This window comes from Maylandia zebra, linkage group LG8, assembly GCF_041146795.1.
Source record: "Maylandia zebra isolate NMK-2024a linkage group LG8, Mzebra_GT3a, whole genome shotgun sequence".
Lineage (NCBI taxonomy): Eukaryota > Metazoa > Chordata > Actinopteri > Cichliformes > Cichlidae > Maylandia > Maylandia zebra.
This window is the reverse complement of record NC_135174.1, coordinates 30,647,373-30,668,220: the sequence shown is the minus strand read 5'-3', so window position 1 is coordinate 30,668,220 and position 20,848 is coordinate 30,647,373. Positions and strand designations below refer to the sequence as shown.

General features: G+C 47.8%; 2 protein-coding genes across 5 annotated transcripts; one reads left to right on the top strand and one right to left on the bottom strand.

Moving 5' to 3' along the window:
- The first annotated feature begins 1,800 nt into the window (after nt 1–1,800).
- p4ha1a (prolyl 4-hydroxylase, alpha polypeptide I a) lies at nt 1,801–10,619 on the top strand. Of its 4 annotated transcripts, XM_076887806.1 has the most exons (16): nt 1,801–2,087; nt 2,869–2,952; nt 3,031–3,127; nt 3,273–3,424; nt 3,516–3,653; nt 3,868–4,122; nt 4,298–4,488; nt 4,561–4,737; nt 5,894–5,964; nt 7,293–7,358; nt 7,860–7,959; nt 8,035–8,088; nt 8,333–8,398; nt 8,488–8,556; nt 8,710–8,806; nt 9,273–10,619. In XM_076887806.1, the coding sequence occupies exons 2-16, from the start codon at nt 2,874–2,876 to the stop codon at nt 9,341–9,343; spliced, it is 1,683 nt and encodes a 560-aa protein (XP_076743921.1). In that variant the 5' UTR covers nt 1,801–2,087; nt 2,869–2,873; the 3' UTR covers nt 9,344–10,619. The 4 variants fall into 4 exon arrangements, with proteins under 4 accessions (XP_076743921.1, XP_004565326.1, XP_004565325.1 ...); XM_004565269.3 differs by lacking the exon at nt 5,894–5,964 and having other exon boundaries at nt 1,801–2,072; nt 7,288–7,358; XM_004565268.3 differs by lacking the exon at nt 7,293–7,358.
- A 105-nt stretch (nt 10,620–10,724) lies between these two features.
- arg1 (arginase 1) lies at nt 10,725–18,032 on the bottom strand. The gene is made up of 8 exons (XM_004565266.6): nt 17,836–18,032; nt 17,686–17,758; nt 15,885–16,059; nt 15,634–15,793; nt 15,469–15,563; nt 15,122–15,226; nt 14,912–15,048; nt 10,725–11,084 (listed from the first exon to the last, which is right to left on the bottom strand). Exons 1-8 carry the CDS (start codon nt 17,956–17,958, stop codon nt 10,921–10,923), a joined length of 1,032 nt encoding a protein of 343 aa, XP_004565323.3. The 5' UTR covers nt 17,959–18,032; the 3' UTR covers nt 10,725–10,920.
- Between the last annotated feature and the right edge of the window lie 2,816 nt (nt 18,033–20,848).

Here is a 20,848-nt window from a genome sequence, read left to right as displayed (position 1 = left end):
ACAGCCTCTGATTCATGTTTATAAGATGAACTGAAACCGTGACCTTTGACACTTCCTGCGCCACATTTCCACCTCAGCGCTGAGGTTAAATGTTTCCTCACCTGTACATAGAAGCACCTTGAAGCTGTGCTTTTGCACATCATTCTTCTTCAGACACACAAACTTTTTGTGTGCGATATTTGTACGTGTTGTAAATACGCCTGTTTGATATGAAGCTGAAGATGATGATGGTGATGATGAAGCTGACCCCTGCAGCACGCGCTCAGGAGGTGACTGTTAACCGTCAGTGTTTCAATAAAGTTGTCCACGTCACAGCGTGCACTTCCTGCTTCACGTGTTTTGTTTTTGTTGTGACATTAAAACGATGTTCTCTGAGTTTGGAAGCTGTGTGTCTGTGTTGTTGCACGCTTCTTTCTGGTTTTGTCTCGTTGTTTTCATCCAGTCTTGGTACTTTGTGCCATGTTGTTGCCTCACAGTTTATGGTGAATTTGTGCGTTTCTGATTGTGTTAATGTTGGATCTGTTGTGCTCACTCTTCATCTCTCACTGATCATGTTTCATTTTGTCTGCTCGTCTTTGTGTGTTTGCTGGTTGTGCTGCTGTGTTTTGGTTTGTATCTCTACGATGTTGTTCTTGGTTTCCGTGATTATAATCACGTGCATGTCTGACGTCACAGAGGAATAATTAGTATTAGTACATTTATTTATTTATTTTTAACTTTACTTATCACATTTTAGACATACAGTCAAGTAAAACAGGGATCACATAAAAGATAACATTGTGGTAGTACAATGAAGAACAGAAAGAGGGACAAGGACAGTGAGACAAAAGTGAGTACAAAAAATAAAATAAATTAAGGGGAACATAAATAAACAAAGTTTGCAAGAGCCAAAATCAAGTTAACATCTGTAACCGACTGAAACTGCTAACAGTCTTGAGAGCCTTCGTGTTTTTTGATGAGGAGATTGTCCTTATATATTGTACAAGTTCAGGCTTTCTGCCGAGGACTTTGCTTTTGTGTATATGAAATTTTGCCAAAAATAAAACCAAATTTATAAAGAAGAAAGCATCATTGTCCTTGTCTTTAAAAGTATAATAGCCAAAAGATAACATCCTTATGGTATAGTTGAAGATTAGGGAGAACAGAGTCAGTAATAAACTTGTTTAAATCCTTCCAGAATTTACATGTAAATTTACTTACATGACCAAAACAGATGAGAAACTGTTTCAGGTTGCTCTTGACAGAAGGTACAATTTACATTTATTTCAATTCAATTAAATTCAATTTTATTTATATAGCGCCAAATCACAACAAAAGTCGCCTCAAGGCGCTTCATAAATTTCAGCCATAAATTTGGACAAATATTGTTTGGTAGGGTAAAACTTATGAATCAACTTAAAGGAAATCTCTTTAATTTTGTTTGTTAAGAAACACCTTTGTGGTAAAGTCCAAACTTTTTTCCATTCAATATCTGTTACAAAATTGGCCGAATAAAATAGGGCTGATGGAACAGAGACCATTGCATCCTGAAAGAGAGATCTTATTTTGGTATTTATAGACTTATGAGAGGAAAAGCAAACATTGCCAAGAGAAGAATGTAACACATCCGGGGGAGTGACCTGTAGTGGAGCACTGTGGGAGCATCTGTGTAACATGGACAGACCAGATGGGATGGCATCGAACACTATTGAGAATTCTTTAGGCGTTATATTAGTATTAGTAAATGCAGATGAACGCGCTGGTGGCTCTGACGTCATCACGCAGTAATTTGCAGATGAAAATCTGACGCAGGGCGCCTCCGGTCCAGCAGGGGGCGGGGCAGAGCCGCGGTGACGTCGTCAGAGGAAGAGGAGGAGGTTTGTGTTGCCAGCCTGGCTGTGAGGATCGCTGAGACGAGTCTGCGCTGAAGCTGAAGCTGTTCTCGGGCACAAACTCGGTAAGAGCAGAAACCCTCGGTCCTCACCGGAAGCTGACAGAGGTGACGGTTCCGGTTATCCAGAAACTTCTACGGTTCCGACTCTTTACTCTGACCTGAACAGAGACAGTCTGTCTGCCAGCGAGACTGCGCACAGGTGAGCCCAGCACAGGTGAGTCACAGTAAAGGGGGCTTTGGTGGGTTTGTGTGGTCATAAAAGTGGCGTGACCGGCCTCACTTCCGGTCACGTACTGTCTCAGAGCTGCTCCAAACACTCCGTTTACCACAGCCTTCCACACTCTGGGACCTGTGTGACGTCACAAAGCTGCACCGCTGCAGGTGTGTCAGGTGTTCAGTGAGCTGAGACTCAGTCAAAGAAGGCTGACTGTGAGTGAATCATGCAAAGCTGCTTCAGGGTCTCACCCTCACCTTCCAGAGACTTTCTGGTGATCTTTGGCCCCAGCTGCAGTGCCCTCCAGGTGAACTTTGACCTGTTGAGAGGCGCAGAAGGGCAGATGGAGCTCTTTAAGCAGAAGTGTCCAGTCACAGGAAGTGGCGTCTGGTTTCTTGGCTGTCTGGTTTGGGACTTCCTGTCACTGGGCCAGAGAGTGTGTGTGTGTGGTCACAGCTCTGGTGTGTTTCATGCTCTTCAGCACGAGGTCAGGACTCTTCTTTGTCCTCTCCTGGCTCCGCTTCAGTGTCACTCACAGGCCCAGGATGACGGCTTCCCCCTCAGCAGCACCGACGCCACGTTTCAGCTTCAGACACGTCACTGCTTCAACCTGTGACGGGAGACAGAGCGTGCGTGTGGGCGTGTCTTGATGTTTTTGTGTGCTTGTGGTTGTTGTGAGTGTGCTGAGCGCTCTGACTTCAGTATCAGTACCTGTAACGCTTCAACGTCTGGCGTTGGTGTGATGTCAGCACTGACGCCTGGTTTCTGCCCGTGTGTGCAGGTACGATGGCGCTCTGTGGGTGGTGGTTAATCCACTTCCTCATCTTCACTTCTTGCTCAGCTCACGACTTCTTCACCTCCATCGGTGAGTTTGGCCGCTCTGTATCGTAGCGTGGAGTCCTGCTGAGCGCGTGTGTGAGCGCTAATTTGTTCTTTGTCACAGGTCACATGACGGACCTGCTGTTCACGGAGAAGGACCTGGTCACCTCCCTGAAGGACTACATCCGAGCGGAGGAGAGCAAACTGGAGCAGATCAAAAAGTGAGTGTCGCTGCTCGCCGTTAAACGCTCCGCCTCCTGTTATCCTGGAACAGAATCTCAAGTTTGTTGGGGGGGGCAGCTAACTAGGTTTACATTGCTGTCATGATCTGCGACACACTCTTACCTGTGCCATGTGTGTGTTCAGGTGGGCAGACAAACTGGACGTCCTCTCGGCAGCTGCCACTCAGGACCCCGAAGGCTTCCTGGGTCACCCGGTGAACGCCTTCAAGCTGATGAAGAGGCTGAACACGGAGTGGGGGGAGCTGGAGAGCCTGGTGCTCACCGACGTGTCTGATGGTGCGACGCAGAAATCAGCTGTTGGACGTTAGGACACAGAATCTTTTTTCCTTGTTTTCATTGTCCTTCTTCTTCTTCTGTGGTGTTTCAGTGTTCATCTCCAACCTCACCATCCAGAGGCAGTACTTCCCCAACGACGACGACCAGACCGGCGCGGCCAAAGCTCTGATGAGACTGCAGGACACCTACCAGCTGGACACCAACGCCATCTCCACCGGAGAGCTCCCAGGTCTGTGAACCGGGACCTGCTCTGCTTTACAGGGCAGAGCGGGCTCTTCAGTCCGAGTTTAGAGAAGACGGCGCTCAGGAGGAAAAGGACCACAAATGTTTCTGAGCTCTCGGTCGTGTGTCTGAAAGTCATTTATACGATTCAACCTTCCAGCTCGCGCTTTAATAACAGGAACATGAGTTGTAAATGCTCCTGCTCTCTCTCGTCTCCTCAGGATCGTCCTCCACCTCCTCCGCCTGGAGCACTCTGACCGTGGATGACTGCTACGACCTCGGGAAGGTGGTGTACTCGGAGGCGGATTACTACCACACCGAGCTGTGGATGGCTCAGGCCCTGAGGCAGCTGGACCAGGGCGAGACGTCCCGCGCCGTGGACGCCGTCACCGTCCTCGACTACCTGAGCTACTCCGTGTACCAGCAGGGGGAGCTGGAGAGAGCGCTGGAGTTCACCAGGAGGCTGCTGGACCTGGGTTAGTACCTGCAGACGGGCAGTTCAGTCAGCAAACGTGCTGCTGTTGTTTTAAAGAGTTAGAAAAAGGAGCAACGCTGAGTTTCCAGAGAGTCCAAGGCTTCTTCTCACATCTTCAGAGCTTGTGTGCAGATTTGTTGATCTCGCTCACCTGAAGTTGTTTTTCTGCCCGTTAGATCCGACACACCAGCGAGCCAACGGGAACCTGAAATACTTTGAGTACCAGCTGGCCAAACAGAAGAAGGTGGAGAAGGTGGAGGAGAAGGAGGAGGAAAGCAAGGTGAGGCAGAGGAGGGAGAGCAAAGACGACTACCTGCCTGAGAGGAAGAAGTACGAGCAGCTGTGTCGCGGCCAAGGCATCAAGCTGGTGAGGCGAGCGAAACAAGCGCACCTCTGAGAGTCGTTTATCGGCGTCACTTCAACCTCTGCTTCCTGTCAGACTCCCCGCAGGCAGAGCCGCCTCTTCTGCCGCTACTATGACAACAACCGGCACCCGCGGTACGTGATTGGCCCGGTGCAGCAGGAGGACGAGTGGGACAGCCCGCACATCGTGCGCTACCACAACATCGTGTCAGAGAAAGACATGGAGAAGGTGAAAGAGCTGGCCAAGCCCAGGGTGAGTCCGAGCATCTTTATCTCACGCGCTGCTGCAGAGCTTATCCCAGGTCGGACGCCATTAGTGCTTTACCAACGCAAGGGGCGGGGCTAAATATCAGTACTCAGAAATATTGCTCCCCGTTAAGTCGCTGTATATTAAAATTTTTATGAAAACATGTTTATGATTACTTCCCCCGCCAACCTGACCCAACAGAGTCCAATAGGTGGAGCTTATCAAAGGATGGAGAGGAAATGACCTCGAAGAAGAAACTCGCAGAAGTGTCGGAAAACTAATCGAGAGCAGTCGGGATGTTAAAAACTGGACAAGAGTCATGATGAGAACATGACTGCTGCCTGATGTGTCGCCGCGACTCTAAATTGTCAGTTTTCGTTTTTGTGGCTGACTGTCGGCTCGCGGTTACGTCGGCTCGCGGTTACGTCGGCTCGCGGTTACGTCGGCTCGCTGCTCGACTGCCGATCGGTCGTGTTGATGTTCGGTTCACGGTTTACAGCAAAGAAGAGCAGCGCGAGCACTTTCAGCTCAAACACCCAGAAACTCAGGTCAATCGTGTGGATGCACAAAATTTACCTCGGCAACAGTGAATGCTGTTATCTGATTGGCTGCTAGGTCGTTAAGCCGCGATGAGCTCTGTAGAGAAATGAAATATATTATATTGAAATTAGAACGAATCCCCGTTCACACCTCAGTGCAGCGTTCAAACATCCATCATCACAAACTGCTTCCTGTTGGCCGGCGGCGTCCTGTCAGCGAGCGGCAACTGCTCATTTTTAACTTGTAACCCCGTGACACGGGTGCTGTCAATCATTAATCTATGCCCCGCCCCTACCTCTTGATACACGCCCACAAAATCAGGATCAAACGTCTAAAACTGAAACAATTAATTTAAAGCCAGAAAAAAATATTTGCATGAAAACAAAAAAATTATTTAAAGTAAAAAATTTCGTTTGTTTTTCAAACACATCAAAAACAAAACTGTAGTTTGAGCCTCGTCAGTGAGCGAGGAAGAAAGGTGACGGGCGGGCGGTGGGTGGAGAGGATCACGAGGTTGTGCGGCTGTGTGGTGCGGCTCCTCCGTCGGTGTCGGTCGGCGTTAGTCGGTGCTCCGGGCGTCGCTCTGTGTCTGCCTGTAACTGTCGGCCGATTGGCTCCACAGCTCCGTCGAGCCACCATCTCTAATCCCGTCACCGGCGTGCTGGAGACGGCCCACTACCGCATCAGTAAGAGGTAAGAGCTGCTGGGGCAGGAGGCGGCGTCCGCGGGGTGGACCTCACCTCTCTGCCCCCAACACCACCCTGTCCTCCCCCCTCTGTGATGGCGGCCGTCCCGGTGAGAGCAGAAAAGGCAACGAGTCGCTTCAAACAAACGAATAATTAAAATGTTCCTTCCTCCAAAGTGGAATTCTCATTTAAACGTCACAGAAGAATCGGCATTATTATTACAGACTTCCAGCCTCCGATCATCACAGCTGACGCCCCCCAACAGTCTGAAACATAAAAGACTTCAGTTTTATAAAATCCAGTTTTCACACATTCAGCTTGAAAGAAACGTTTAAACGTCCATGATGGGCTGTAAGCTCTGAAACATCTCCATAAACTTGTAGTTTCACGTTGTTGCTGCTGAGAAATGGTTAATAATAATAAAGCAGATGTTCATGAGCAGCTGTTTTACCGCTGTCCTCCCACCAGGGGGCGCTGCAGCACAGAGAGACAGCTGTAACTGTCATCAGCTCAATCAGTCCCACCTGGGCAGGTGTAAAAGGCCACATCAGAGGAGATATCAGAAGGTCCTGTAACACTGCAGGAACAGCTACTTTGAGCGTCTTCTTTCAGGCTCTGCTCTCGCTGGGATTCGAGCCTCGGCTTGTTTTCTTTGCTCGTTCGGGGACAGGAAGTCAAACATTTAAGACTCTCGATGTCGCTTTAACGTTTTCGTGGAGGCAGCAGGAGGGTTCGTGTCTCATACCTGTGCTTCTCACTGTTACCTGCACATTGTTACGTAAAATAACAAGAGTCTGCAAACGTTTCAAAATAAAGTTCTGAAGTCAGACAGTCTGTTGACCTGTCAGTGCGTCAGCTTCACGGAAATACTCTCTACAGTAGTTACTGTAAAACTACTGCAGGTACTGCAATGTTACTGCGTGTTTTGTGTATGATGCTGGTGTAGTGACTTCATAAGTGAAACATCAACTGAGATTATTTTCAGTTTCAATTATGGCAGAATATCGATCCCATAACCTTCTGTTTGTGAGGGGCAGCCAATCAGAGGAAAGTTGTCTGAAGGAGGGAGGAGCTAAAGCAGCTTGTCAAACATCCTGAAGGTTGACCACGTGCACTCCATGTCCTCTTCATTAGGTACCTTGTTGGCTCTGGGTTGGACTCGGCGCTCTTTAACTCGCCAAAGCAGATCAGGGCTTCACGTGTACCTAATGAAGTGGCCTTATGTGGCGTTTGAAGCTCGTGCTGCCTCCCTGACTGCAGCGTGTGGATAGTGACCGCCCTCTCTCTGTCCTCTCTCTGTCTCTCTGCATTAACCTATAATTGGGAGTAGCTCAGACGTGCCACGGTGCATGACCCTCACACAGGCAAACTGACCACGGCCCATTACCGAGTCTCCAAGAGGTAAGAGCAGGACGTCACTCGCTTCAGGCCCGGGCGGAGCGCAGGCTGTTCGTAACGATGGACGCCGCACGTGCAGCGCTCCGGACGGCTTTGTCACAAGCGACCAATCACAAGCCGACTTGTAAAGCCGCGTGTGAACTCCTGGATCCATCAGTGAGCGTGCGAGTTTTTTTCCTCCGCAGTAAATTTGTGACTTCGCTTCAGCTTTTATTGAAGTCACGATATAAATGTTTTTGGGGCGTCCATCTTTATTTACAGCCTGTGGTCACCACCGTCTCGGGGGCGGAGTCTCCTCCTTCATGCTTTTCTAACGTTCAGCTGGCTGTAATGACACAAACGTCAGCGGTGAAGCTCTGTAAATGTCGTTTTTTTCATAGAGGAGCTGCTTTAGAAACTGTCTGTTGTTTCCCCGCCCTCCTCGTTGCCGTCTCCTCGCCGTGCGCCGGTTTGTGCTGTTTTCGTGACCTCGGCGGTGACTCTGTGTCTTCTCTGTCCTCTCAGCGCCTGGCTCGGAGCGTACGAGCATCCCGTGGTGGACAAAATCAACCAGCTGATCGAGGACGTCACGGGGCTGAACGTGAAGACGGCCGAGGACCTGCAGGTAACGCCTCACCTGAGTTCAAACGGCGCTAACCGTCTGGCGCCTCTGATGTTTTAAGCGCTGTGTTTGATGCAGGTGGCTAACTACGGCCTGGGGGGACAGTACGAGCCGCACTTCGACTTCGGACGGGTAAATAAAACCAGATACATGAGAATCTGTTTCTGTCAGCATTTTATTTCTGCTGAAAGACGGAAAACGATCAATAACAGATATGGATCCATGTTGGACACATTTCATTAAAATCAACTAAATAGATCCAATCTGTGTATTTGTATTGTAGATTTATTTATTTGTAACTTTTAACAAAGTTCAGTTTTTTGAAATGAGTGAATGAATTTTCATTACTCTGACCGCCGTGCACTTCCTGTTTCAGAAAGACGAACCGGACGCATTCGAGGAGCTGGGCACGGGCAACCGGATCGCCACGTGGCTGCTTTACGTCAGTGCTGCTGTGTGTGTGTGTGTGTGTGTGTGTGTGTGTGTGCGTGTGTGTTGCTGCCGCTCACGCTTTCCTCCTTCCCGCTGCAGATGACCGACGTGCAGGCAGGGGGCGCCACCGTCTTCACTGACATCGGAGCTGCTGTGAAACCCAAAAAGGTTCAACTACTCACTTTCTTCATCATCATCATCATCACAGAAACAAGTCTGTTTAATAAACCAAACTGAGAAACAGGCGGGCAGACGAGGGCGCCGCTTCTCAGTAATCTGACGCAGTGTCATGTGACGCGTCATGTGACCGTGTTTCTCCAGGGGACAGCGGTGTTCTGGTACAACCTGTATCCAAGCGGAGAAGGAGACTATCGGACCAGACACGCCGCCTGCCCCGTGCTGCTGGGAAACAAGTGGGGTGAGGTCATCGCGCCATATTCACACACGTGCACAGTAAAACAATAAATACACACAAAATCATCATCAAGTAAAAATACTTTCAGATTTTCACGCCCGGTGATGATTGACATAAAAAAATTTCTTTTAAAAATTATTTTCTAAAAATAAGTAAAATAAAAGAACAAATCCAAACTCCCGTCAGTTATATAAAACTGTTTTGGGTCATTAAAAGCTTCGTTGTTATGTTGGAGTTGATTTATTTTTAAATGTTTGTGTTGATTGATGAATATTGGATGTTTTCTGGGTGTGTTTGCAGCAGCTCACGTGACTGCTGAAGGATTTTTGGTGTTTGATGTTTCAGATGAAACGAACTTGACTGAGCTTCATGAAAAGCTTCAGATTTGATGAGAAAGACGGAGAAACCTTCACGCTGCTCAGACTCGTGGCGTTTGTCGAGGCTCTGATGAAACTCTTTCTTCCTGCAGTATCGAACAAATGGATCCACGAGCGAGGGCAGGAGTTCAGGCGGCGCTGCAGCCTCAACGAGACCGACTGACGACCGACCTTCCTCCTCCAGCTCAGCCGTCTTCCTCCTCTGCTTCCTGCCTGCAGGCGCAGAGTGTGACTGCACATGTGATCCAACACGCTTATTTTTCTCTACAGCGTGTGTGTGTGTGTGTGTGTGTGTGTGTGTGTTTGACTCATTTCTCCTTTAACGAGAATCACGCTGACGTTCAGACGTCCGTACCTGTCCAGGTGTTCAGCCTGAGAGCTAAAACTTCTCGAGAACAAAGAACGCTGCACGAGAGGTTCGTTTAAAGACGAATAAAGTTTTTTGGGGGTTTTTGGATCCAGAATGTTTGAAATCTCGTGAGCTTTGACTTAAAAGCAGAAAATCTGATTGATTTAATTCTGTTCCATCGACGGTTCTGCCCATTAAACCAGCGAGTGGAACGAAGGAGCGCTAAATGTGACAAATTTTGAATGGAGTTTGGCCCGAGGTCGCTAACATGAGTCGAGTCAGACGCTACAGACCGAGAAACGCTCCGTCACCCGTGTCACTCCCTGACCTTCACGACTGTTACAAAGACGGCGAGGAATCAGATTACTCTCGTCATCACGGGAATCAACCAGAAGCAAGAACCGATCGAATCTGAACGACGATCGATCGTGTGGTTCTGTGAGACAATCATAGCTGAAACTGAGCTGCGTATTTATTGATTTCTGACAGGATTCGTGTGAACGCCTCTTCACTGTTTTTCATCTGCGTTTTAAAAATTCCTCGTTTAAAAGTTTTAAAATGTTTGCACCTTCTTTTTTCTGTTTCCTGTTTCTTTTTGAAGTCTGAAACGTGTCGCCGAGTTCCTGCTCCTGATCTGATTCATGTCACCTCAGCCGTGACAAAGTGGGTTTTATTTTGGAAACTCTTCCACGCTTCAGCTGCCATGCTTTTATTCTGAAAAGCAGAACATCTGAGGCTCTTTGATTTACAAATTCAGTCCAAGTGGATTTTTCTGCGCTGTCCACCCGTCGTCATGGTTACACCTCCGTTTCCACCAATAGCGTGAGCGTTCGAGGAGGTTTAACCGTAAGGTCGTTCAGATGCTGCAGGTCAAACTCCAGATAAGCAAAGCACGCCGCCTCCTCTTAACCCTGTTAGCTTATTTCTGAGCGCAGTTACTAATTTCTGCTCCACGCCGTTTCCGTGACAACCCTCACTCCTGTTTGTGTGTGTCTGTTGTGTGTTGGATGATGTCCTGTGCAGTGACCTGATGTAAGACACGTTTCTTATCAGAATAAAATGCTGCTGCAACCCAGGAGAAGTAAGAAAATGGCGTCTGTCGTTATTCTCTGGCGGCAGCGTTGCCTCAGCAGCGTGCTGCTGCGTTTTAAAGATGGCGACCATTTATCGTGTTTAAAAAAAGAAACAAACACTCTTCAAACGTATAAATTTAATAATCAAAAACAAAACGATCGATCAGCTGATCAGCGATGGACTACCCCACCCACAGGAAGACAACGTCTTTGGTTCAAGGCAGAAAACAGCAGGAATTGTGGGATTGTAGTTTTGCAGGGAGAACTCCGATTGGCCCTTTGTGCTGGTGTCGTGCGGCACGGTCAGAGAGGCCCGTGTTAAGGCTCGGGGAGGCGGTAATCTGGCAGGTGATTTCCCTCGCGAACGCGTCCGAAGCAGCCGAGCAGCAGATCGATGGCGGTGCTGACGGTGGAGCGGACGTCCTCCTCAGTCTGGCCCCTCAGAGGGTTCACCTCCACCAGGTCCACCGCTGACAGCAGACCTGCAGAGAGACAAAGAGCACATTTGTGGTAACTTCCTGGTTATGTGAGGGCGAGTGTGGCACGTGGGGGTAATGAGCTGGTGTTCATGTTGTGGATTTTGGAGTTAATTCAGTTTGAAAATGAGGCAGCGTCACTGACAGGAAGCTTCAGCATCATGTGACCGCACAGTTCCTCTGATCGTTTTATAGGCGCATAAAGACTTTAACGTGAGTTCTTCGGCTGGTGGGGTGCTGCAGTCACTCCCCAAAGGCTGCGTCTGTACAGGGAGTGCAGAATTATTAGGCAAGTTGTATTTTTGAGGAATAATTTTATTATTGAACAACAACCATGTTCTCAATGAACCCAAAAAACTCATTAATATCAAAGCTGAATGTTTTTGGAAGTAGTTTTTAGTTTGTTTTTAGTTTGAGCTATTTTAGGGGGATATCTGTGTGTGCAGGTGACTATTACTGTGCAGAATTATTAGGCAACTTAACAAAAAACAAATATATACCCATTTCAATTACTTATTTTTACCAGTGAAACCAATATAACATCTCCACATTCACAAATATACATTTCTGACATTCAAAAACAAAACAAAAACAAATCAGCGACCAATATAGCCACCTTTCTTTGCAAGGACACTCAAAAGCCTGCCATCCATGGATTCTGTCAGTGTTTTGATCTGTTCACCATCAACATTGCGTGCAGCAGCAACCACAGCCTCCCAGACACTGTTCAGAGAGGTGTACTGTTTTCCCTCCTTGTAAATCTCACATTTGATGATGGACCACAGGTTCTCAATGGGGTTCAGATCAGGTGAACAAGGAGGCCATGTCATTAGTTTGTCTTCTTTTATACCCTTTCTTGCAGCCACGCTGTGGAGTACTTGGACGCGTGTGATGGAGCATTGTCCTGCATGAAAATCATGTTTTTCTTGAAGGATGCAGACTTCTTCCTGTACCACTGCTTGAAGAAGGTGTCTTCCAGAAACTGGCAGTAGGACTGGGAGTTGAGCTTGACTCCATCCTCAACCCGAAAAGGCCCCACAAGCTCATCTTTGATGATACCAGCCCAAACCAGTACTCCACCTCCACCTTGCTGGCGTCGGACTGGAGCTCTCTGCCCTTTACCAATCCAGCCACGGGCCCATCCATCTGGCCCATCAAGACTCACTCTCATTTCATCAGTCCATAAAACCTTAGAAAAACCAGTCTTGAGATATTTCTTGGCCAATCGAAGTGTTAACTGAAGAAAATGTTGCAAGCACTGGTGATCACACTGATAATGTGGTCCTATTCAGTAAAATGGGCCAAAAAATGGCATAAAAGGCTTAATTTCTCAAAAAGTATAAAAGTTATCATCACCAAAAGATATAGCAGACATTAGCAGAAGGAGCAGAACAGTTTAAAGTTTGAATGGTTAAAATCAGCTGAAACTGACGGAAACCAGCAAAGGTCGGAGCAACTAGAATAAGGTAGAAGAATAAAGAACTAGAAAAAGATGCATTTCCTGCGAAAATGCAGTGTGAATGCTATGTAGTGGAATCTGCTGAAATAAGCTGAAAAGCAGAATTATCTGCTGAAAAGAGGTGAAGAACCTGAAGTTTGCTGAAAACAGCTGAAGAAGCTGGAATTTGTGCTGAAAAGTAGTGAAAAACTGAAAGTTTTGCTAAAAAGAGGTGAAAAAGCTGAAATTTGTGTGGGAAAGAGTTTAAACAGTTGAAGTGTTAACTGAAGAAAATGTTGCCATAAGCAGGATTTGAACCCGCGCCTCCTGCTCTGAGAACAGCTGCTCATCTCACTGAGCTAAAACATGGCTTGGAAACTATTCTGGTGTCAAAATGTCAAAGAGGATAATGTCCAGCTGTCCGCAGTGAGAACAGTCGGCTGAATGAATGTTAAAGAGAGCAGCATTTTAATTCACAGTGCTTAATTCAAGGCAATGATTTACTGGATGTTAGAGGGTTTGGAGGAAGGTTTAACGTGGCACAAGCTGAGGATGATGATAACTTAAAAAGCAGAACTGAGACGGAGTTGGCCGTCCGACTGGGGTCTGGAGTGTGGGGCCTTCCTGCTGCTGCGGAGTCGGGGCGGTCTGCCTCCCCCCACCGCAGGGAAAAGGGTAACACCACCTGGGTCTGGGTGCAGTTCCCCCCTCCAGGGGCAAGGGTACCTAGACCCGGTTCGTAGAGTACGCTTGGGGAGTGTGATCGTGTGTACAGCGTCTCTTTATGTCTGTCTCCACGTTGGTTGAGTGTGGAGTAAGTGCATATGAGAGCATGAGGGTGGGAATGGATGTTTGTGTCTGTGTGTGCCTGTATGTCTGTGTCTATATGTCAGGTTGGGTATCAGACGCCACCTCTCTGGGGACACCTCAGGCCCTCCAAGGTTTGGAGGCCTATCTCCACCCACCACCACTTCCCCTGCCAGTGGCGGACTCCCTCAGGTGTCGGTGCGTTGGTGGTTCTTTGTGTCTGGGGATGGGCGTCCAGGTACACACCGGCTCACTCCTTGGTGGCTGCTTATCGGGGCCTGGAGCCTGGGGCTCGCTCGGGCCACTTCGGAGGTGGGGTGCCCCCGGCCTCTCGGCCTGGGGCTCGGTCACTCAGGCGCGGCTGGCTGCCGGCGGAGCTCACGGGCGCGTCACTGCAACTCCCCCTGGCTTCTGCTCCGCGGCTGCTGAGTGAGCCCTCATCTGGGACTCTCCTCAGCTCTTACTGGGACAGTGGCGCGGCTGCCCCTCTGTTGGTCTTCCTTGGTCTCTTGTGTTCTGGGGGCCTCTGGATGTCTGGAGTTTTGATCTCCTCCATACCTGCTTCATACCCTGGAGGACGGGGCTGTGGCCCCCCCACACCTTCTAGCAGATTGTTACATGGAGAAACCTTTGGAATGCAAGCATGCTGATCCACACAGGTATGCACACAGGTGTACACACGGGTGTTCACAGACGCGGACTACAGCTTTCTTGGCTGCTGCCTCAAAGCACACTGTGCGCTGTCTATCTTGCGTGCTGCACAATATCGTTTATTATTTAGTATCTACTGATATCTACTGCTAGCTAGTTTATTGTGATGGTGCCGTTTTTTTTTATTATGTTGCTCTTTGTTGTTGAGGAGAGAAGCGACAAAGCTATGTTAGCTTAAACACAGTGAAGCTGGAGGATGAACGCTAACTTTTTCCACTCGATAAAAGTTACCGTGAGTGTTCTCGGTGGTCGGGAACAAATGTAATCGCATGGCAGGATGCTGTAAAAGGACCAAACTTCAGATAATCCTTGATAACTTGAGATAATCCATCCATAATACGAGGTTAGTCATTCATATACTGCTGCTGGGCTGCAGTTACATCGTAAGGGTTTAAAGACTGAGCTTTAAAATGTGCTGCTGAAAGGTGGTAATAAAAACCCAGAGAGGCCGACAGCGATAACTGACTTTTTAGGGGTTTGTTCAGATTAAATAGAACAAGATACAAACTGTTAAAACATGTGAAACACACAACAGCCTTAATAAACACAGAGTAGTTTGGACCCAGAAGCACGGTTCACGTGTTCACACCAGGATAGGGTTGCCAACCTTTTAACTGCCAAATAAGAGACACTAAAACGGGACAGCTGTCAGCCCTAATCCCCAAAGACAGAGTGAGTGAATACTGTGAATATACACAGATTGGCTAAACCAGTGTGCGTTGGAACAGGAACAGGAAGTGACACTCTACCGCAGCGAGAGCCAACACCAAGTGAGAGCTGTTGTGTTTACTGTAAGCAGCTAATGTGGCTGCTTACACTAAACACGTTTCTACTGTGAAGAGCAGGGTTTGTTTTTCCCTGAGTTTCTGACTCGTACCTGTCTGACACAGGTGTTCTGTGATGTAGACGCCCTCTCTGTAGGTGAGTCCACCAACTACAGGCGTCCCGGTTGCTGGGGCAACAGAGGGGTCGATGGCATCGATGTCATAGCTGAGGTGAATCGGTTTCTTCCCTCTGTTCAAGGACACAAAGCATCTTTAACATTCGCTCAGACTATCACACCTTGGTGGCTTCATGCAGGCATCACCTGGCGGACAGGTAATCACACGTTTCCTCCATGATGCGGGCCACGCCGAGCTGATCCACCTCACTCATGGAGAAGGTCTTCACCCCCAGCATCTTCAGGATGTAGCTGAGGAGGAGAAAACCTCAGGATTAGAGCCTGCTGGCAGGTACACTCAGGTACACGCAGGTAATGAACTTCTGGTGACCCTCAGACCAGAGCGAGGTCGCTGACCTTTCAGAGCTTTTTGCTTCTTTAAATTTTTTATTGAGATTTCATTTCAATCATCTCCAAAATGCTTCGGGACGAGCTGATTGGTCAGAGGGGCGTCAGAAATAGGTGAGTCTCTGCATGGACTCAGGTGCACTCACTGCTCTGCTGGATCCACGTCTCTCAGCCCGATGAAGACCACATCGGCGGCGGACACACACGGCTTCAGCCAGGAGAAGTTCGGTAAGACGGGAACCTGGTGAGGAAGGGGAGGGGTTAGTGATTCTGTGTGACGGCGTGATGCTGATCTCTGTTGCTAAGATCACCTTTGAGCGCAACTCGTGGAGCAGGTAGGACACCGGCTGCCCGTGGATGTTCCCCGTGTACGTGGTCAGCGGCGTGTTGATGTCGGCGTGAGCATCCACCCACACGACGCTCAGCTCCCCAACCGCCGCAGAGTGCCCGTGGATGGAACCGATCGCCAGGCTGAGGACGGAAAACACAAACAGGAAGCGAGTCGATGGAGAGCCGACACCTGGAACCTACGTCCTGACTTCCTGTTCCTGTGTGGACTGACCTGTGGTCTCCGCCCAGCACCACCGCCGTGTGCCCATCCTCCTTCGCCGCTTGCACCGCCTGTGACAGCTTCTGGTTGGCGGCACCCACCGCCCTCACGCTCTTCAGCAAGCCCATGGGCTCGTCCCGGGACATGTCCTCGAACGTCAGGTTCCCATAATCCTTCACTGCACAGCCTGCACACACACACACACAATCATTGCAGGTTTCCTCGTACTGACTGTTCAACATTACCAGCGGAGGCGTTTCCCAGCATGCTCTCTGTGTGAACATTAACAGCGAGACGTTCAGGGAAGAAGGCAGCGGTGTAATGAGGCGTTCACTGACCCATGTGGACCTGTAAACACTTACTGTTTGCTGTTCGTGGATAAAGGTCAGCGCTGTTCCAGTAATGAAACTGAGCGTGTGCACAGTGACCTCCTCTGAGGACGTTACACTTCCTGAACTCACTGTGTCAGTGAAACTGTGTTACCTGCGTACTCACAATCAGCTGAAGGAAAAACCACCAAACTCTGATTTTTACGGAGTTTTTTAAACGGAGCATTACGTGAATCAGACTTTAAACACTTTATTTGAAGTCTGAATTTGAAGGTCAGCTCTGAACACCTTTTCTGGATTCAAACTGTGCTGAAGGTTAATGTTTTACCGACGTCACAGATTCATTCAGATGAATTGTTGAAAGTGGAAACGCCGGCGTGCTCCGCCTCCAGTTTGTTTGACGATTCGATGGTTTCTGAATATTAAAAATCAGACACTGTCGCTGTTACTGAGCTGCACAGCTGTTTGAATCTAACTGTAAACTTTGTAGTTGATTAAACCCACCATAAAGACAAGATACAAGATTTATTTTCTACTTTTATTCTATTTTATTTTGACTATCTGAGCTTCTTTATTTTATTTTTATCGTCTCTGTTTGTTCGGGATCTTGTGTCATTTTGATTTTTTGAGCTGTTGTACTTTAATTATGGGCCGTGTTTAATGTTTTGGCCACGGGAGGATGATCTGACCCTCTGTGTAGGAGGAAATCAGTGACTGCTCTCAATAATCAGCAGAAACATTTTAAAGCTTCATTCTGTCTCTTTGATGGACGGGGTTAAAATACCGGGCCGCACAGCTCTGTGCCCCCACCTAGCTTTGTGGGGTTTTCTGTCCCTGGTGCAGACCGCGGTCCGCTCAGGCTCATGTATTAATCAAACGTTTGTGGATTTTCTCATCACTGATTACTCGGCTCTGGATGAACATTAACTGACGAAACGGAGAAACTCAGGAAGTTTCTGAGTTGTTAATTCAACAAAAACAATGTTTCCTTAACTGGGAATGACGACCAACACGGATAACTAACTGGGCCGACTGCGCTCCACCTAACGTCAGCCTTTCTTAAACATCTGTCCAGATGCTGCAGAGGCAAACTGCCACTCTGGTGCTCGGATGATTTTTAACAGAAATGTGTCACAGCTGCAGGAGGAGCTTCCTGATGTGTGAACAGGTGAGAACACCTGTGGAGTCCATCTCAGCTACCACAGGCTGAGAGGCGGAGACACAGCTGTGAGTGGGAGCTGATCTGTCCCCACTCACAGCATGTCTGTGGACGTACTCCACGGCGGAGTCGAACTCGGGCCCTTGTTGCTGTGAGGCACAGTGGGAACCACGGTGATGCTCACAGGGCGGTTCATCATTCAAACGGTAACTTCCGGTCAGTTTTACCTGCTGTCATTACATTTGCTGCTGCATGAAGGTGATTCTGTATGAAAGCACAAAAATAAACGTCTGTTGGAGTCTCCCGGTGACGTCACCGGACCCACCCAGCTGCTGCAGCCGCCTCTGCAGGCCCGCGGCTCGGATCCGCTCCGGTCCGTCCTCCACGCCTCCTCGGGACTGCAGCGGACAGAGAAGGAGAAGCTGGAGGATTACACGCGCACGAATGCACGCGGAGCCTGTCCTCGCGCTCTCACCTGTCCCTTGGAGAAAGGAGCTCCGACGATCCCCGCGGAGCGCGCAGGAGGATGCTGGTGATGAAGGCTCCGCTGCACCGTCACGGCCACCTGGACCTGCCGCAGCGTCCTCGCGCTCCTCATGCTGATACACGCGCGCGCACACCGTCTCTGAGCCACTGACCGGCGCGAGTCTCCTAAAGACTCCACGTGACGTCAGGGGGAGGCACCGCGTGGAGCCGTGACGTCATGAAGCTTGTTTAAACACTTTGAAGAGATGAAGGTCAGACAGTGGGCTGATGTACGGAGGCTCATTCATGCCAACAACAAACAAGACGCTGAAGTTTATGATTTTTATTTTATTTAGAAATTTTAGTTTCCAGTTTTATTGTTTTTATGTTTTGAAAAGGTTTTGTTCTTTTTAGTTTCAGTTATTGTTTGAGTGCGGTGGGTGATATTAGTGAGTGATGTGTGGCAGCGATATTAAGTTTACAGTTACCTAAAATATGTTTCAGCCCAGTTTCAGGTTAACTTTATAATAAAGCCATAAATCCAGACAGCACGCTCCGTCCCTCGACTTCAGCGTTTCAGAGGAATGTAGTCAGTAAATTGTGCTTCATCCAGCATGGTGCAGCGACGTATCACTGAAATATATGTGCTGTGTGGCTGAAGGTAGCACCAACGTAGTGGAACCATGTTTGCTCATTGGTATAAAGTCGTTTTTACGCAGCTTATCTTTGACTTTCCAACTCTGCGCGACCTGCTCAGAGGGATTTGCTGGCGTTAATGTAGTTTGCTCACTCTGCAAGAGGTTGGGACAACGTCGCCAGCCTCCGCTTCACTGAAGCTTTCTCTCTTTGTGCGACTCTACCTGGGTAGCATAAACGAATCCCCCTCTGAGTGGGATTCGCTGCGTCTATGAGGAAGGTTACAGGTAGTCAGAACTGTGACAGCAAAACGACATCTTATTGATGAGTAACCACACGTCTCTGCTACATGGTGCCTCGCACTACAGCAGATATACATCAGCAATATGTCAGTGAGCTGTATGGGTCACAATGCCAATCTAATCAGTGGTAATAAGTTTATAACAGGCACTTACATGAAATTTAGTGTTTGTGTTAACTAGAATATTTGTTCAGCCCACTTTCAGTTCAGTTAACTACAATAACGCTCTGTAATACCCAGAAAGTATTAAAGATGTACAAATCCTTCAGTGGTTGGTTTTAATGTTAGCATATCCACTGTGTTACATTAGCAAACTCGCTAGTTAACTTACAGCTAGCTGGCTATGATGGTTGATTCATAGCTGTACTTTCCTGTGGCCTCACAAAGAGAAAGCTCACAGCTCACTCTGCAGATCCTTTTTACCAATCTAACATGAATGATGGAGTTTATCTGAAAATCTGTCCCAAACTGAGTAAAACACTTAAACGAGTCAGTTAAAGTGACGACTGATTGTGTAAACCTTTGATAACACACACCGAAAACATTAGGATTCAAAAATAATTTTTTAAATTATGATTTAAAAATTCAGTTTTCAGATGCAGTCAGAAGCTAAAAAGGTAAAAAAACAAAACATGAAAGTCAAACTGATGACCTTTGAAGTGTCGTACAAACACGTGGGCTCAGCGCTGGATGCAGGTGAACTCACCTGAAAACACACTGTGTTTTGAAGAACTGCAAACAGTGTCTTTGTTCTCTAAGAACTTAACGTCGTTGGTGTGAGTCAGGATTCTCCGAAGTACAAAACTATTTCCGGCACTCGTCCTACATCTGCAGTTCCAGGAAGAAACTTTGTAGAACTGCGTTAACAGCGGATGTTAAAGTCACGGAGAGTCTGACCTGATGTTATAAACTCAACCACACCACGCTGTTATACGTGTGTTTTCTTTTACCAGCTGGTTATCTGTTATTCTAGCACCTTCAGAATTCACCTAAAGGTGCTTTTTACTGTAAGATAAAGACACCTAATAATACAGCGAAAACCTCAACGGTCAGACGACCACTATGAGCAAACACTGGGTGACAGTGGGAAGGACAAAGTCCCTTTGAACAGGAAGAAACCTCCAGTGGAAGCAGGGAGGGGAGGGGCGTGCATCCTGGCTGGGTTTTAATTAAAAATGAAAAATTACAATACCACTATTCATTCACACACTGGTGGAGGCAGCCACAGGTGTAGCTACAGGTGTAGCCACAGCTGCGCTGGGGCAGACTGACTGAGGCGAGGCTGCCATATCGCATCATCGGCCCCTCTGGCCAACACCAGTAGGTGGAAGGTGAAATGTCTTGCCCAAGGACACAAGGACCAAGACTGTCCGAGCCGGGGCTCGAACCGGCAACCTTCCGGTTACAAGACGAGCTGCTAACTCTTGAGCCACGATCGCCCCGATCCATTTGACCCTTTCACCATAGTGGTCCCTACAGTCACAGCTGCTGTTTCAGAATCAGAAAGGTTTTATTGCCAAATGTTGAGCGGGTTTACAACATTAGGAAATTGCTGCGGTGCTTCAGTGCAAACATACTGTTATAAATTAAGCTTAAATAGACATGAAAATTAAAATGAGAATAAGAATTAAAAGTGCTAAGTAGATAGATGATGATATATGATATACATGATATATACATGAGTGCAGGTGGTGATCAGTGCAAACATGTGAACACAGCGTAGGGTCATGTGTTAGTGGTGGGAACAGTCATACGGTTATTGTTCATGTGTCCAACAGCAGAGGGGAAGAAACTGTTCTTATAGCGAGAGGTTCTGGTGTTTGCTTGCATTTGTGTCAGTGTTGATGGTATACCTGCACATAAACCACTGCATTGGACACTGATGGGTCACTCCACTCTGCCACCCACTGGACGTTTATTGTTACTACAGCTGTATGTTGTGTTTCGTTGTAATTACTGTTATTTAACTCTTAAGTATTTTTATTCATCTTTTCCTTCCTGAAGATGAATAAAAATAAATAACATCAGGATTCTTAAGTGTTTTTATTCAACTACAGGCAGGAAAAGATGAATAAAAACACTTAAG